The sequence below is a fragment of the Musca domestica genome, unplaced genomic scaffold (genome assembly GCF_030504385.1).
Source record: "Musca domestica strain aabys unplaced genomic scaffold, Musca_domestica.polishedcontigs.V.1.1 11, whole genome shotgun sequence".
NCBI lineage: Eukaryota > Metazoa > Arthropoda > Insecta > Diptera > Muscidae > Musca > Musca domestica.
In genome coordinates, this window is record NW_026712133.1 from 10,038,895 (window position 1) to 10,054,609 (window position 15,715).

The 15,715-nt window shown below is 35.5% G+C and overlaps 2 protein-coding genes across 2 annotated transcripts; one reads left to right on the forward strand and one right to left on the reverse strand.

Annotated features, from left to right (window-relative positions):
* Positions 1-780: 780 nt before the first annotated feature.
* Positions 781-4,648, reverse strand: LOC131806622 (GATOR complex protein MIOS-like). The gene is made up of 11 exons (XM_059131044.1): positions 4,452-4,648; positions 4,209-4,382; positions 4,008-4,148; positions 3,693-3,806; positions 2,741-3,638; positions 2,593-2,683; positions 2,267-2,530; positions 1,869-2,152; positions 1,616-1,808; positions 1,335-1,540; positions 781-1,255 (listed from the first exon to the last, which is right to left on the reverse strand). Exons 1-11 carry the CDS (start codon positions 4,582-4,584, stop codon positions 1,165-1,167), a joined length of 2,589 nt encoding a protein of 862 aa, XP_058987027.1. The 5' UTR covers positions 4,585-4,648; the 3' UTR covers positions 781-1,164.
* An 8,279-nt stretch (positions 4,649-12,927) lies between these two features.
* Positions 12,928-15,497, forward strand: LOC101893583 (epidermal growth factor receptor kinase substrate 8). Its single transcript, XM_005181420.4, has 6 exons — positions 12,928-13,072; positions 13,165-13,481; positions 13,548-13,691; positions 13,771-13,927; positions 13,987-15,035; positions 15,094-15,497. The coding sequence occupies exons 2-6, from the start codon at positions 13,197-13,199 to the stop codon at positions 15,208-15,210; spliced, it is 1,752 nt and encodes a 583-aa protein (XP_005181477.1). The 5' UTR covers positions 12,928-13,072; positions 13,165-13,196; the 3' UTR covers positions 15,211-15,497.
* Positions 15,498-15,715: the final 218 nt, after the last annotated feature.

A 15,715-nucleotide genomic window follows, 5' to 3' on the forward strand; every position in this document is an offset into this window, starting at 1 on the left:
CTCGGAAAATAACACAAAATAGCAGTGAACGGCTGTAACTAAATTGAAATTAACCAAAAAGCCTAGCACCAAAAAAGCAGCACGGCGGCTACTGCTTAGCTCGGTTTTTAGCCAACAAAAACAAACGTTCATTTTTGAGTTTTGTATCGCCTATAAACATTTCACGACGTATGAAATGCGAAAAAAGCGCATTTTTTTATACATTTGATATTTTCATACATAGACAGTGCGCAAATATTGTTGAAGTCTTTTAATTTATGTCTATTTTAGTTCTATACGATATTATTCAACAATTTCAGAAGAAAATATTGGCAAGTTACAATTCAAAAATAAACTTGGATTAGCTATCGAGCTCAACTAAATATGTGCATGTTTTATTAATTTGTACATTGATAACACACAACCATAAAAATATATTATCGGCTGCTGTCAAAAATAGCAGTAGCCGAAATGCGCTATTCGTGTGCTAAATTTGTTGTTTCACTGACATGTGACTATTTTTGGTTACTAACGAGTTAAATAGCTGATCACGTGCAGCTTAAGCCGTGGCTGCAAATATTTTATAGCTAAGACTAATTTCATTTGGTGCTAGCTTTTAACCCTGGTTCTTTTATTACAATCAAAATAAGTTTTCTTCTTTTCATCAAACTTTCTCAAACCTATACTCATTGTACATGATCGCTAGGTCCAGTTGTTCCTATCACATCAATACTTTTCATCAATCTTAAATCCTCTAACTGGCATTATAAATTATTTCGTAATACAGAATAAAATAACCAGTTTGTACATTTTATGCAAATAACATAATTTTCTTTATCGATATACTAAAGCATACAAAACAATATGAACTTAAAATTTATATATATTTTAGGATTTATTCATTACCATTTTCGACGTTTATTTCCGAAGGTTCATCAAAATTGTAGGATGAATTGGCTCTTTAAGTCTTTTGTATTTCATTAATGGCGTAACATAAAATCGGCATGTTTTTCTACATTTCGATTGTAGTGTAAAGCTGGAAAAAAGTTTAGATACCAGCATTAAGGTGCAATAACAAGTCTTTTAGGTTTATGAAAGATCTATTGAGGCTGCAGGTGTTGTCACATCCATATCGAAATATCGACAGGAACATGATGATACGGGGCTATGAGAGATCTATTGAGTTTATGAGAGATCTGTTGAGGCTATAGGATTTGTCACATCCATATCGAAACATCGACAGGAACATGATGATACGGGACACTCGGCATTTTGTCTAAGAAACAAAAAAAAATTGTTCCAGATATATAATTATTTTTAAATAGTTCTGACAATGGAAGTGTGAATCGACTTACTTGAACCATTGCATCAAGTGCTCAGTATGACCGCCGTGACGACAAGTTTGACACCATGAAAACCATTTGGAGAATGGTTTCGACGGGGCTCCTTGACTTTCGTTTCCCCCCTCACCGGCTGTATAGGCATTTAGCGTAGTACCCATATGCAATAAACACAGGGAACAACGGGGCAGTGGTTTGCGACAACTTGGGCAGGACGAAAGCTACATGAGCAAAAGGTTTTATTATCGATATACCTACATTTGGGAGGAAAATAATACAATATTTCAGGTTCATACCTTATTTACATTAGAGGAAACATTGCGCATACGAGCATCTTCCTGTAAGGCATTTGAAACCGATTTTCCACAAAAATTACAAGATAAATAAACGGTGCGTGGACTGCGAATGGAAGATCGTAAATTTGCAATTTTTATTTCCAACTCGGCTCTTTTCTCCCAAAATCCCCACGAATTTAGGCAATCCATGTAGCTGTAACGGCAGAGAACTCGTTAATTTATGCACTGTTGGACAGTAAAAAAAAAATCATACCTTGTTATCCAATATTGTATTCTAAAATCGTTAAAGAGTTCGCGATGGAAATAATTTATGGCAATAAGTGCCACTGTTTGTATATCGAATGTAGAATCCATGTATGACTGCAAAATATTTATGCCCTCCTGGGACTCTCCAGTAAGTAACAAGCCATTAAGGTCTCCTTTTTCTACTGATCTTTGAATTTGTAGTTTGACATATTCCGCCAATTTTGACTCCGATAAATATTTACATGCGAATGCCATACGATCAGCTAAGGAGATGCCTTCTTTTTCTTCCGCCTGAAATTATAAAGATGTTAGGGGGTATTTATAAAACTGGCAGCATTATATGAACATTTTGTATGTTCTAAAGTTTAACAAGAATCCCTCGTTTTAACCGAACTCTTTACATACCAAAACGGAGTCAAAGTTGTCATTGTCTGCAACAAGAAATGAAAAAATGGCTCTAAGATGGGGATCTTTGATTTGTTTGTTAGCTAGTGATCGTTGATTCCGCCAAGCAGTGCTGGTACGATCGGCATTGAAACAAGAAAGAGCTATGGCAGCAATACGAAACATACTCGGATCGCGAGATTGATCTACAGCTTTAGATAGAATGTCACAAGCAGCCAGAACTTTCAAGTGAAAAACATAAATCATTGCTGCCCGACTGAATTCCTAATAAAATTATATAACAGTTTAATAAGTTTGATTCAAAAACGTTGTTTAGAAAATCGAACCTTGTTTTCGCACAGGGTATTCACAAAACGATCCAATTCCTGTTCTGATGGCCATCCACACAGCTTTAATGCGGTATCGCGTTGGTCGCTCCTGAAAGTATTCGGAATTGGATTATTTGTACATACATGCTGCTTTCAAAAAAATTACCTATAGCACACTAAATTACATGCATTGTTTATAAAGTCTGGCCATTGTAGAACGTGAGACTCTATTCTTGAAGTATTCATAAATGCCTCGGACGTATGACTCAGACCGATACCTAAAACAGTTTTCAAACCGATTAACTTCTCTTCGCTGCGATAAACGTTTGCCAAGCTTAACCAAACTGTCTTAAGGTAAGATGTCAAGTGAAACTCTCCATTCAAACGTTTGCCAGCCATTTTCAGACCGTAATCACACAACGCCCTCTCTCTGGTCCATTCAACCAGGTCCTCTTCTTGAAGATCTTTGTCGACAACATCGAAATTCAATGGGGATTTGGCATTGCTCAATTCGGATGAGCTGGTTTGACTAGTTTGGCTGCTATGTACTGGCGTATTCGGAGCTGATAGGGGCTTTTGTAGCAACAGTGGCAGTTTCTTATGATTACTATAGGCCGTTAATATAGATAACGGCAAATGAAAATCCATAATGCTTCCAGTCTCGGAAAGCAAGAGAGCTCTCTCGAAATCCATATGATGCCATGACAATGCAGCAAGAGTATATCCCTTATGGGAGGCGTGGTGTTTCGTATGAAATGGCAACAATTGTTTCTTAACGTGGTAAACTTCACGGCTCTTTTCCACATCCACACAACGTATATCATATAGAGTTATGTACGGCGATTCTCGTTGTAGCGACGACAACAAACTGGATCTTGTTGGACACCAACTTAAGTGTAGGTGATTCTTAGCCGATTGTATTTGCAATAAGGGCCGATCGATAGCACGCAGATCCCACAGCATTATCACCGAATCAAAGAAACTACATAGGTAGTTGCCATTCGGTGCTACTCCTAAACCGTAAACGGTTTTGGTCTGTATGGACTGACAAGTAGTAGTGCTTTCTAAAATGATGCAAATTTTGTTAATAGAAACCAGAGAATAGGCACATAACTTACGTCTTAGATCGTAGAGTTTTATTTGCTTCTGGTTCATTCCAGCTATGAGAATTTGATGATTTTTATCCCAGCATAATGAATGAGCCGATTCAGATACTCCGAAGAAGCTTGATTCTGGAAGTTTAAAAAATGTGAATAGATTTCTTATTCAATGAGAAATACACACTCATCCTGTGTGTTACACACGCTACGGATACAAAGTGCCAGTTTTGAACATGTTCAGCATTGACATATATATTGGGATATGTATTTGCCATCGGCTTAAGTTTCATCGCATGCAGAACCATTATTTGGGAGCTATAGAAGTTAACTTACCACTCTCCTTTGGTGGTCCCCGTTCTGTGTCCCAAATTGTAATGCAGGAATCAGAGCGATGACGATCATGGCCAATAGCTAACATGTTAGGATTATTCTCACTCCAAGCCAAACAGAGGCACATTCGTTGCTGACGGGGAGCTACAGGGCCACAAAATGACATTTAGAATGATTTAATATTGAATACCTATGAATACTCACTGTATTCAGGATCTTTTTCCATAACTCCATGGAAGTCGCTGATACCAACTTTGCCATTTCCCAAACCAACAGCAATTATTGGACGATTTTTGTGAAATGATGGTTGGACACATCGAGCGTATTCGTAGTGGTTTTCGATAGCCTCCAAATTGGCAGGAATGTTTGGCAAACGGGCTACAATGGACAAAAGATTCGACGCGTATTAACATTTGCGACATATGTTTCTCAAAATGCATTGCTCACCGCTAGCTTCAGACTCGACTTTATTCCGTCCTACCACATATAATTTGATTTCCTGTCCACCCCATGTTACAAATTTGTCGGGAATATTTGGAAACCAGCTCAAACCATGGATGTTTCCACCGCTCATGTTCATCGTTATCTTTTCCGTTCCAAAAAACAAACAATCTAAAGCAGACAACGAAGCCGATTGATTTTCTCGACTGCGGCAGCCACAACCAAATTTCGCCTACAGATGACTCACACTGCCTTTACAAAAGGCAGAACAATGCAATTTACGCAATAGTTGTCAAGAACCAATTGCGAAATGATTAATCAAATGGCTATGATTTCCTTAACAGCTAGAAAAACCGAAAATTGTTAATATTGTTTGCTAGTAGAAGGCACGTTTTAGTAAAAAAACGCTAAACGAATAAATGAGTTAGTTTATTGGGTATTATCATGGTAGAATTAAGAAGCTAAAGTCATGCAATCATAGGTTTGCTTTTTTACAATTATTCATTTGACAACATCTCATTTTCAAAAATTATATTTATAAATCTATTGTATGCACAGAAATCAGAGGAACCTTTTTTTATTCAGCGAACTTTGAAAAGGTAAATTACAGAAAATGTAGAGATGGATTTGCAGTAACGAGGCCCATTTCCATCTTAACGGCTTCGTGAATAGGCAGAATTTCGAATTTGGGATGAGGAATCTACTCGAATGATTCTCGAGAAGCAAATACATCCTCAACGTGTGGGTTTTGGGCTGGAGGAATCATTTTTATGAAAATGTGACAGGTCAAGCGCAAACAGTCAATGGTGTTCGGTATGCTGAAATGATAACAAGTTTTTATTTCTTGTCTAGAATTGAAAAAATGAATGTGGAGAGCATGGTAGAACTAAGAAGGTAATACGGCAACAAAGACAAACGCCATAAGTTTTATTTATTTATTTTTTTTAATTTTATTGAATGAAAGCAAAAAATGTCGGAAATAGCATCAACTTTTAGAATAAGTTTAGATTTGTTCGAATTAGTCCCCTTTGGCACGAATTATGGCCTTCAAACGCCCAATGAAACCGTCACACGCTACCCGAATGTTGCTCTGCGGTATTTTGGCCCAGCGCTTGCTTGAGGTGATCGATACTTTGGTATTTTTTAGTGCCAACCTTGCTTTCCAAAATACTCCAGACACAATAGTCCAACGGATTGGTAGCCGGAGATTTTGGTGGTCATTGTGCGCTGGAAATGAAGCGAAATGAAGAACCTTATTTTGTAACCATTCTTGAGTGGCGCGTGCTGAGTGCGAGGGTGCTGAGCCCTGTTGGATTGTCCAAGGTCTGCGGCCAAAATGTTTGCGTGCCCAAGGCTTTAATACACCTTCCAGAATATTTTCGCGATAATATTCGGCATTTATTCTGATGCCACGGTCGATTAATATGAAAGGAGAGCGACCATCGGCTGTTATGGCGGCCCACACCATCATCATGGCCAGCGCTTGAGTTCTGATGGCCAACCGAAGGTGCACATTTTCAGCTGACCTCTGGCAAGTAAACACGATCATTTTGTTTGTTTACAAACTGCTAGACAACGAGTGTTTTTTCATCGAAGAAAACCAAATTCGGCAGTTCAACACTTTCGGTCAAGCGAAGCAACTCTTTAGCTCTTTTGAGTCTATTTTCTTTCTGTTGGGGTGTAAGTTCTTGCACTTTTTGGAATTTCAATGGCTTTACCCCGAGCTCATTTTTCAATATTTGCCGAATGGAATATTGCGATATGTTCAGCTCACGAGCCATTTTTCGGCCACTGCGACGCGGGTTTAGATCAAGTCGCTTCTTTACTTTTCGAAGCGTTTCTGCGATGTTGCTGTTTTCTTCCGTCCCCTTCCTTGACGTCGGGGTTACGCTACCATTATCAGGGTAACGAGCGATGGTGCGAGACACAAAAGATTTATTCACATTTAAATGCTGGAGTGCTCTAACGATAGCCACCAAATATAAAGAAATCACACTATCACGCTTGAATTCCTTGACGAATAACATTTTTTTCTGGAAAATTCTCAACAAAATGCTTTTATACGCTTGTAAACAATATAATGAGCTGTCACTGGAATAATTTTAACAACTGTAGGACGAGTGGTTTAGAAATGACAGCAGTCTGAAGTTGGTTGCAGATTTTTTTCATCTCACCCTGTATGTTTAATTTTTTTTTCAAATTTACAACACCTCATCGTCAAAATCTTTATTCATAAACCCATTGAATACACACAAAAACAGAGATGGGAATTGTTTATATACTGTAAAATTTGACAAGGTATATTATATATATATGCAGAGCTGGGAATGCTAATTTGAAATGAGGTTACCTTTATTTCAGTGTATCATGGTGGAGGGAATGTGGTTTCAATAACACGGCGTCACGAGTCCTACAGCCAGAGATACAATACAATTGCTGTATCAGTAAGTACCGGGCGTGTTATTTCGTGTTTTGATGACAAAATTGGCCGGCTGGATTGTGCGATTTAACACATTTCGATTTTTTTCTTTGCTGTTTTTTGAAGTCGATGTTTACGCGAATAAGTCGATGACGATACAAGCCTTAAACGCTGCATTAATGAAATGTCGCAGTATTTATGCAAAACGGTAATTGAAAATGTCATTAAAAGGTCGCGTGTGTGCCAGCTAACCCGCGGCGACCATCTGCACAATATCTTGTTCCATACATAACCTCATTCCGTCTACTTTACAATATAATAACAACATATATGATTTTTTCCGTTAACGTGGAAAACAAAATGTATAATTTTGGGATAAAACAATATTTTCCCTCTATCTTGGATTACATTTTGGGGATGCCCCCAATATTAGAAAATTTTCAAAAAATTAAATCCATTAAAAATTCTGTTAAAATCTTTAAAATATCTAATATCGGAAGGGGCCGATATATGGGGGGATATACGATATTGTGGACCTATATAGACAATTACCTTTCAGGGGTTAAAGTGCTCACAAAGAACTACTTGTGTGTATTTTCAGACAATACCATAGGAAAATATGGCTAAAATCATCAAAATACCGAATATTGGGGGTACCGTTATATGGGGATATACGATATCGTTAACCTATATATGTCAGGGGGTAAACTGCTCATAATGAACTCCTCGTGTGGAATTTCAGTCAATTCCGCTGAAAAATGTGTCTGAAATCATCAATATACCGAATATTGGTAGTACCCTTATATGGGGGCTATACGATATCGTGGACCTATATAGATAATTCTCTTCCGAGGTATAAAGTACCCACAAGGTACTCCTTGTGTGGATTTTCAGACAATTCCGTTGAAAAATGTGGGTAAAATCATCAAAATACCGAATATCGGGGGGTACCGTTATCTGGGGGATATACGATATCGTTTACCTATATAGATAATTCTCTTCCAAGGCATAAAGTACCTACATGGAACTTCTTGTGTACATTATCAGACAATTCCGTTGAAAAATGTGGCTAAAATCATCAAAATACCGAATATCGGGGGGTACCGTTATATGGGGGCTATACGATATCGTGGACCGATATAGCCCATTTTCGAACTTGACCTGCAGACAAAAGAGGGATCTGTGTAAAATTTTAGCTTCATATCTTTATTCGTTTAGACTGTAGCGTGATTACAACAGACGGACAGACATGGCTAAATCGTCTTAGAATTTTACGCTGATCAAGAATATATATACTTTGTTGGGTCTAAAATAATTATTTCGATGAGTTACAAACGGAATGACGAACTTAATATACCCTCCATACTATGTATGGTGGAGGGTATAAAAAAACAAAATCAGTTGTTGCATGTTTAAAAATCGAATTGACACAAAAAGGCTCCAGTATGGAGTTGCTTTTTTATTTGAATTTGAGCAACTGTTCTTGTTGAGCCACGCTTGTAACCATGGTAGGAAAATACAGGTAGATGCTCAACGCATGGGATCATTGATGCAACAAGCCTTTCAAATTTAAATAACAAAATAACACCTAACAATGCCGACGACATAGTTCGCTGTTATCGTTGAAATGCTGCTTTTGTAGAACATCATACAAAAGTTGCAGTCAACCATGACACGATCCAACCTTTGGCAGTGACATACATAAATCAAACAGGTCGATTATGTTGGGTGCCAATTTCGATCAAATACTTAGAACATGATTTCGTAAAAAATGTTCGTGTGTCGAAAAAACTCAATTCAAACAATTCGTCTCGTGCTACCCTTTAATATAAATCGCATTTTCATATTAAGCGAGTATTCACCACAACTAAGGTATTAATTTTAAGATGTAGATGGCTCTCGATATAAAAATACATTTTTAATATTGTAGACAAAAGAGTGCACTTTAATTGTTCCACTAAAGTTCACCATACACAAATTTAAAAATACTAGCCATACATTGTTTTTTGAAAATGTCACCCTGTGGCTTGTTGACTTGCCAGGGCACACACCAGTGACATATTTATTTATATGTCAATTTTTTTTAATTTCTTTTCAAATATAAGTAGAATTTTGTATGTTTCCTTATACGACACAAATCGTGGGTTGTAAAGATATGTATTTTTCAACAATTTTTACAAATTTAAATAATTTTTCATTCAACATTTTCAATTCCAAAATTGGTTTGACCGTTCATTGTCCCAGCAGCTGCGTCGATGCGTCTACCTATATTCTTCTACCATGATTCATACTATGAAGTTTAACCCAATGGGATTATGTATAAATGCCGCTCAGATAATGTTTGTTTGTGATGTTGAAAAATAAGTGTTTATTCACATTAATGACAGTCTGCATGGAAAAAATGTGTCATGGGAAAATACTATTTTTAGCAGCGAACGAAAACAAACGAAACAATTAATGCTAGGAACACAATTGGAGCGAACGACGAATTTCGCCCTACGCGGCGACAAAATGAGCCGCGAAAATTCGTCGTATGGAACACAATACCGACGAAATTATAAAACAGCTGATGAAGTTGTTTACTCTTTGCTCATTTGTTGACTACAATGAATTATACAAGAACACATAATTCTTTACGTTCTCTATTATAATTTCACTTATGTCCATCTTCTCTATTATAAATTCACTGATATCCATCTTCACTCAGGCGCAAGTACACAAATAAATAAACAAATTAATTGTGTTTTTTTTTTATACGAGTAACAGATAGTAGAGTGACCATAACAAATTTTAAAGTAAAAAGTAACTTTATTTACTAAAACACATAAAATTCGTACAAGTATGGCCACCTTGTACTGTTTTGTTCGCCGGTCGCCGGCGTATGAAATAGAAATAAAGCTAATTGAGTTCGCGGCGACCGACGAAATTTTCGCCGGTGCCGTGATTGTGTGCACTTCCATATACACATATGTGTTTTATTTTTGACGACGAACATACGCCGCGAAAAAATTCGTCGTTCGCTCCAATTGTGTTCCTAGCATAACGTACCGCTCACACGAAGTCACAAACTTTTTTAATTTTTTCAATCGTTTTGTACTTCATACAAAACATGGTAGAAGAATATAGGTAGACGCGTCGACACAGCTGTTGGGACAATGAACTGTTAAACCAATTTTGGAATTAAAAATGTTGAATGAAAAATTATTTAAATTTGTAAAAATTGTTGAAAATCGCGAATTATAATAGCCTCCGAATGACATTGTATAAGAAAACGTGAAAAATCTACTTATGTTTGAAAAAACATTTAAATTTTTTTGAAATATCAATGCTCCCAAGCTTTGATGCATCTACTTGTATTCTTCTGCCATGATACAAAACAAAACCACAAACCTTTCAACGCCAGAAATACACAAACAGTACGTTTGTTTTAATGTACTATGGCCGTGAGTTGCCAATCTGTTCTGTTTGCGAACAAATCGCCAGGAAACGTTTCCAAACGTTCGCTGAGCGAAATTATGACTTGTGTAGTTAGAGTTGCCATTCTAAATAATATTTTTATATATTTTTCCGTTGTATGCTAGACATAATTATAAGTTTTTCTCTTGGTGAAAGGTCGAAGTATTGTTATACGTTTTCCATATTCTATTTTAAACAAATTTATTTTTTTTCTTGCTACATCATTCAGACCATCGCCAAACAAAACTGCCTATATATTTTTGCACAATACTGGCAACACTGATTGTATTCAAAAAGCTAGTGACACAATGAACTGTCAAAAATGTAAATTTAAATTAAAAATTTGTTTGTTTGTTAAACTTGTTTAACTATAATAAAAACGACACCAATCACATTGTACAAAACATTATTTAAAAATCTACTTATTTTTAAAGTATTATTATAGCATTTTTGAATTTTCAATGTTCACATTAAATTGTTTACATTTGTTTACACTAATAAATCTACCTATATTTATCTACGATGACAATTAGCAGCTGAAAATTTGTAAGACCAAGCCGCGACTTTGTAAGACCATGCCGCGTCCAAAAAATGATATAACACTAGAAATCTTTGATTTCGACGATCAAAATAAACGATTTATGCGCAAAAACGGAGACTACCATAAAACATTATGCTGACATGAAGGTAATTTAGAAAGATACTTAAAAACTGCACATCCTAATCTTTATCAAAACTACATACAAATGGAAAATGAACAGCCAGTTAATAAAAATGCATTAAAAATGTCATGCATAATTGATAAGAAAAGTGTGGAAATAGCATTTGGAGTTGTTTACTAAAAATGGCAGACCACTTCGTATGACAGAAGACCGGCCATTTAAGATTTTATATATTTTTCAGGAAATAATTGTACACTACATATTTTTCTAAATCTGAATTTTCTAATTCAACCTCTTGTGCCGAACCAAGTAATACTGAAGATGCACTTGAAGCTTACCTTAAAACTTGTGATAGACTTTCCTGCAGTAAGCCACTCATAAAAAGTATTGAACCTGACCTCCTAATTTATAAGAAATATTCTTTTGCATTTTAAATTTAATAATCCAAATTCTAAAATTGACATTTTTGAAATTAAAATAATTTACTGAAAAGTAATTTAAAAAAGTAATTTTTTGTTAAAATTTTTAGACATATAACTCTGACACTTGTATTAGGTACAAAAACAAATTAGTATGTAGTTGTGACCATGGTAGAAGAATACAGGTATTCGCATCGACATAGCTGCTGGGACAATGAACTGTCAAACCGATTTTGGAATTGAAAATGTTGAATGAAAATAATTGGAATCTGTAAAAATTGTTGAAAAAATCATAATATAACAACCACCGATTTGCGTCGTATAAGAAAGCATTTAAAAATATAATTATTTTTGATAAAACATTTTAAAAATTTCGACATATCAATGTTACCTATATTCTTCTACCATGGTTGTGACCATGGCTCAATAAGAAAGGTTGCTCAACTTCAAGGAAACTAGAAAAATTCAACTCTGTAACGGACGGTGTAACGGTGTCAAATAGACTTTTAAATATGCAACAGCTGGTTTTGTTTATTTTTATTTTTTTTTATAAAATGTTTATATTCGGGAAACCCGCGAAACAAGAATGGAATTTAGGGGTTATTCTAAAGGGTTGAATCTAAAATTGTAGGACAATACAGTTTTATCACAAAATTGCACACTTTGTTTTGAAATAATTTCAATTTATTGTATTTTTTTTTCAAAACTATACGCACACATACACTAAATGTGGTAGCTTTGTTGTACCCTCAGTTATTTTGCCATGGTTGTTACGTTCGTTGTACAACAGCACTTGATGTTACCTGTATTATTCTGCCATGAGAGGGGCATAGAAATCACCATAATTTTTTCTTATGGAAGTCTTGTAATGTTAAAACTATGGTAGGTTTACTAAAATGTAGAAAAAACTATAAAGCATATAATTCAATAGCAAGATGTTGATAGTAAAATCATATTCCGAAATTGGTTAATTTTAATAATTCCATATACTTCCTCTCAATGTATAGTCAGAGATTTTATGGTAAAAAAGTATAGCCGATATATAGCCAATGGTTAATGATTAGGATTTTTCTTAAATTAAATCATTGTGATAAAAATTCAAAACGTATCTGGGTAACAATCATTGAAAAACATTTATTTAATTTTTATGATAAATGAATTATTGTACACACACACAAGTATTTTCATAAAGACTTGAACCTTTTTATAACCCCCAAGCCAAATTAATATATAGTTAACTTCACATATACAGACATTTAAATTAAAGTATCTTAGCTACTTGCAAATTAATTACTGAAGTTAGTTATTCATAAAATGTTTTGTAGTAAGTAAAAAGTGAAATTTAATTTTCTAACGGCTGCTATTTTTTAGAATTTGTCAATAATTAACCCTAATTTCAATTTACTTCCCATCTTAAAAAAGCCCTGTTTTATTTTCAGTAAAATTAGATTTAAAAACTAATTATATATGTATATTAATCATGAATTCCATTTTACCTTCATAAAAGATATGATTAATACCTCGTATACTTTTCTATATTTGACGCTACGCACGCGTTATGTTACATTACAATATGTTAGTTACTTGGCTTAAAACGCATTACCTGCTTTCGTACGGTTTCTGTTCACTTCCTAACGGGTTTCCATTTATTGGTAGTGAAGAATTTTTCAGGTAAGACAGAAATTTTGTGTGTATCACTTTTGACCAAGAGAAATGACTACCTGTTGCAATGGAATATTGAAATATGTGAATTTATTACGCAGCAAGTGCAATTGACGGACTCAATATAATCACGATGTCACATTTTCGGCATAACGAGGGGGATGTTGCAAGACAAAGCAGCAGCAAAGAAATGGAGGATGGCCAAAGACCACACCACAGTGGTAGATACCAAGAAAATCCCAGTCATATTATGGAACATTTAGCCACGTTTACAGTGAACGAAGACGCTGGAATTGTCACTCCGATTGATGGAATGCGACGACTTCTACAAATGGAAAAGAACACAGGTATATGGTCGCAAAAAATGAAGTTGTGTTTGGACAAAAACAGTGTGCTCATAACTGATTTTGAGACGGGGGTGAGTAAGCCACACAAAGAAAAGAAATGACACGAAAACTAATAAAGCATTTGTCTACTTTTTCAGGAATTAATCGAAAGATTCCCATATTACTTGATAGAGAGTCCAACGGCATTTACATCGGACGATGTACTGGAGTTGTATAACAATGTTCTAGTTTTTATTGTCTCGGCCGGAGATGGAGTTCAGTCAGAGATGCATATATTCCAAGTAAGGTCTTTAGCCGAAAATTCTCTATACAATTTTCTAACTTACATACATATTTAATGTTCTTGCATTATTGAAATAGTCTCAGAGCATATCGGCGGTGCATTTAGTTGAAGATATTAAATATCTTCTGAATAACAGCTCTGGTCGTACAGACTCACCAACGACATACTCTAATCAGGCCATAAGTTTAAGAAAGACCGAAGAATCTGATTTCTACAAAAATACACGAGAACTTTGTAAGTACCTATTATTGTTCTATTTGAAATAAGACCTACTGACCAATTTGTCTAATTAGATAGTGCCAACGTTGGCGCAAACGCTGAATCTCGAATGTTTGAGGACATCGTAAGTGAGAAGTATGAGCGGGAAGTCAATCTTTTAAATAGTTGCTTTGATGATATTGAGAAATTTATTGCTCGACTGCAACACACTGCAGCTGCTGTACGGGAGATAGAGAGGAGGAAATACAAGAAACGTGAAATTGGCGATGGCCTTTTGAACTTGCATACACGCCCTCCTTCCGAACAAGAATTCGTCGACATTTTGGCGAAATTCAAGTTGTCTTTCAATTTGCTGTCGAAACTTAAATCTCATATTCATGACCCCAATGCTCCGGAACTGGTTCATTTTCTTTTTACACCTCTTGCGTTGATCGTTGAGGCTGCGCGTGATACCTATGCTGAGTCCCAAATTGCTTCGAACGTAATTGAGCCACTGCTAACCAGCGACACAATACAATTCTTAATGAACTGTGTCAGTAGCAAAGAAACGGAACTGTGGAAGTCACTAGGTGCATCCTGGATAACTCCAGCTGAACAATGGTGTGAAAGGGAAGATATGAGTAACATTAGAGGCTATAATAGACCATCTCATAATATGGGCGGCAATGAGTTTCCCTTGCCACGGCCAGACCAATATGGGCTGGCAGATGAACAGCAAATCGATTATAGCCATTTACCAGGAACATCAACGTCACGTCTCAATATGTTATCTGGCTACAAATACAAAAACAAAATGTCAGAGCAAAGAAACTTTGATCCATCCATTGGTGAGGAGATCGAAGTCAACCAAGTTCAAGACGTTATGCGATCACAGGAGCAAGTGCTAGGAGGAATGCAAATCCAAAATATTCCCGGAGAAGATATGAGTGACAATGCACCACACTCTTCGAGTCAACATTTAGGAAAATTCAAAGCTCGACATTCACCGATGGAAATGGATACACTGAATGAAAAGTGGCTAAACCAACTCCGTATGAAGGGATCAAAAGTAGTTGTTGTGTGTTATCCGCGCATTGCAAACAACGACAAAGAATTGAGTGTTGTCAAAGGAGAATATTTAGAGGTAAACTAATATAACAACTTATTATTAATAACACTATTAATATGTACATTTCGTCTAGATTATTGATGACTCGAGGAAATGGTGGAAGGTTCGAAATGTAAACGGTAATGTAGGTCATATACCCAGTACAATTGTGGCCCCGGTTTATGTTTCGTCTTCGTCTCACAAGAATTGAGTTGATGTGACCGGAAACAAAAAAAAAAAAAAAATTGTCATTCGAAATATTGTTATTAACAAATAGTTTTTTGATATATGTATGTATCTAATATCATTATAATTGTAGGATGTACAGTGCCAAAAAGAGGTTATTGGCACTGTTACTTTAAAAAGAAACGATGAATTTTATAAAAAGACAAGACATATACAATGTATTTTAATATAAACATATTTACACACATTTAATATTCAATATATTAATAAATAAACTTTAAATCCAAAACTAACATTTATAAGAAAAACAAATTACTAACTTTGAACTTTTATTAAGAAAACATTTGTTATTGATATTAAGATTTAGATTTCATGAATTCATCAACAAAGTCTGTCAGTCTTTTCTTCGATTCTAACGCCATTTTGCATACTTGGTCATATGACATTTTTGGTTTATATGATTCGACAATTTAAACGCTGGTTTATGTATGTTGAAACAAATGTCGAAAAACTCTCTCTAGACGTATTTT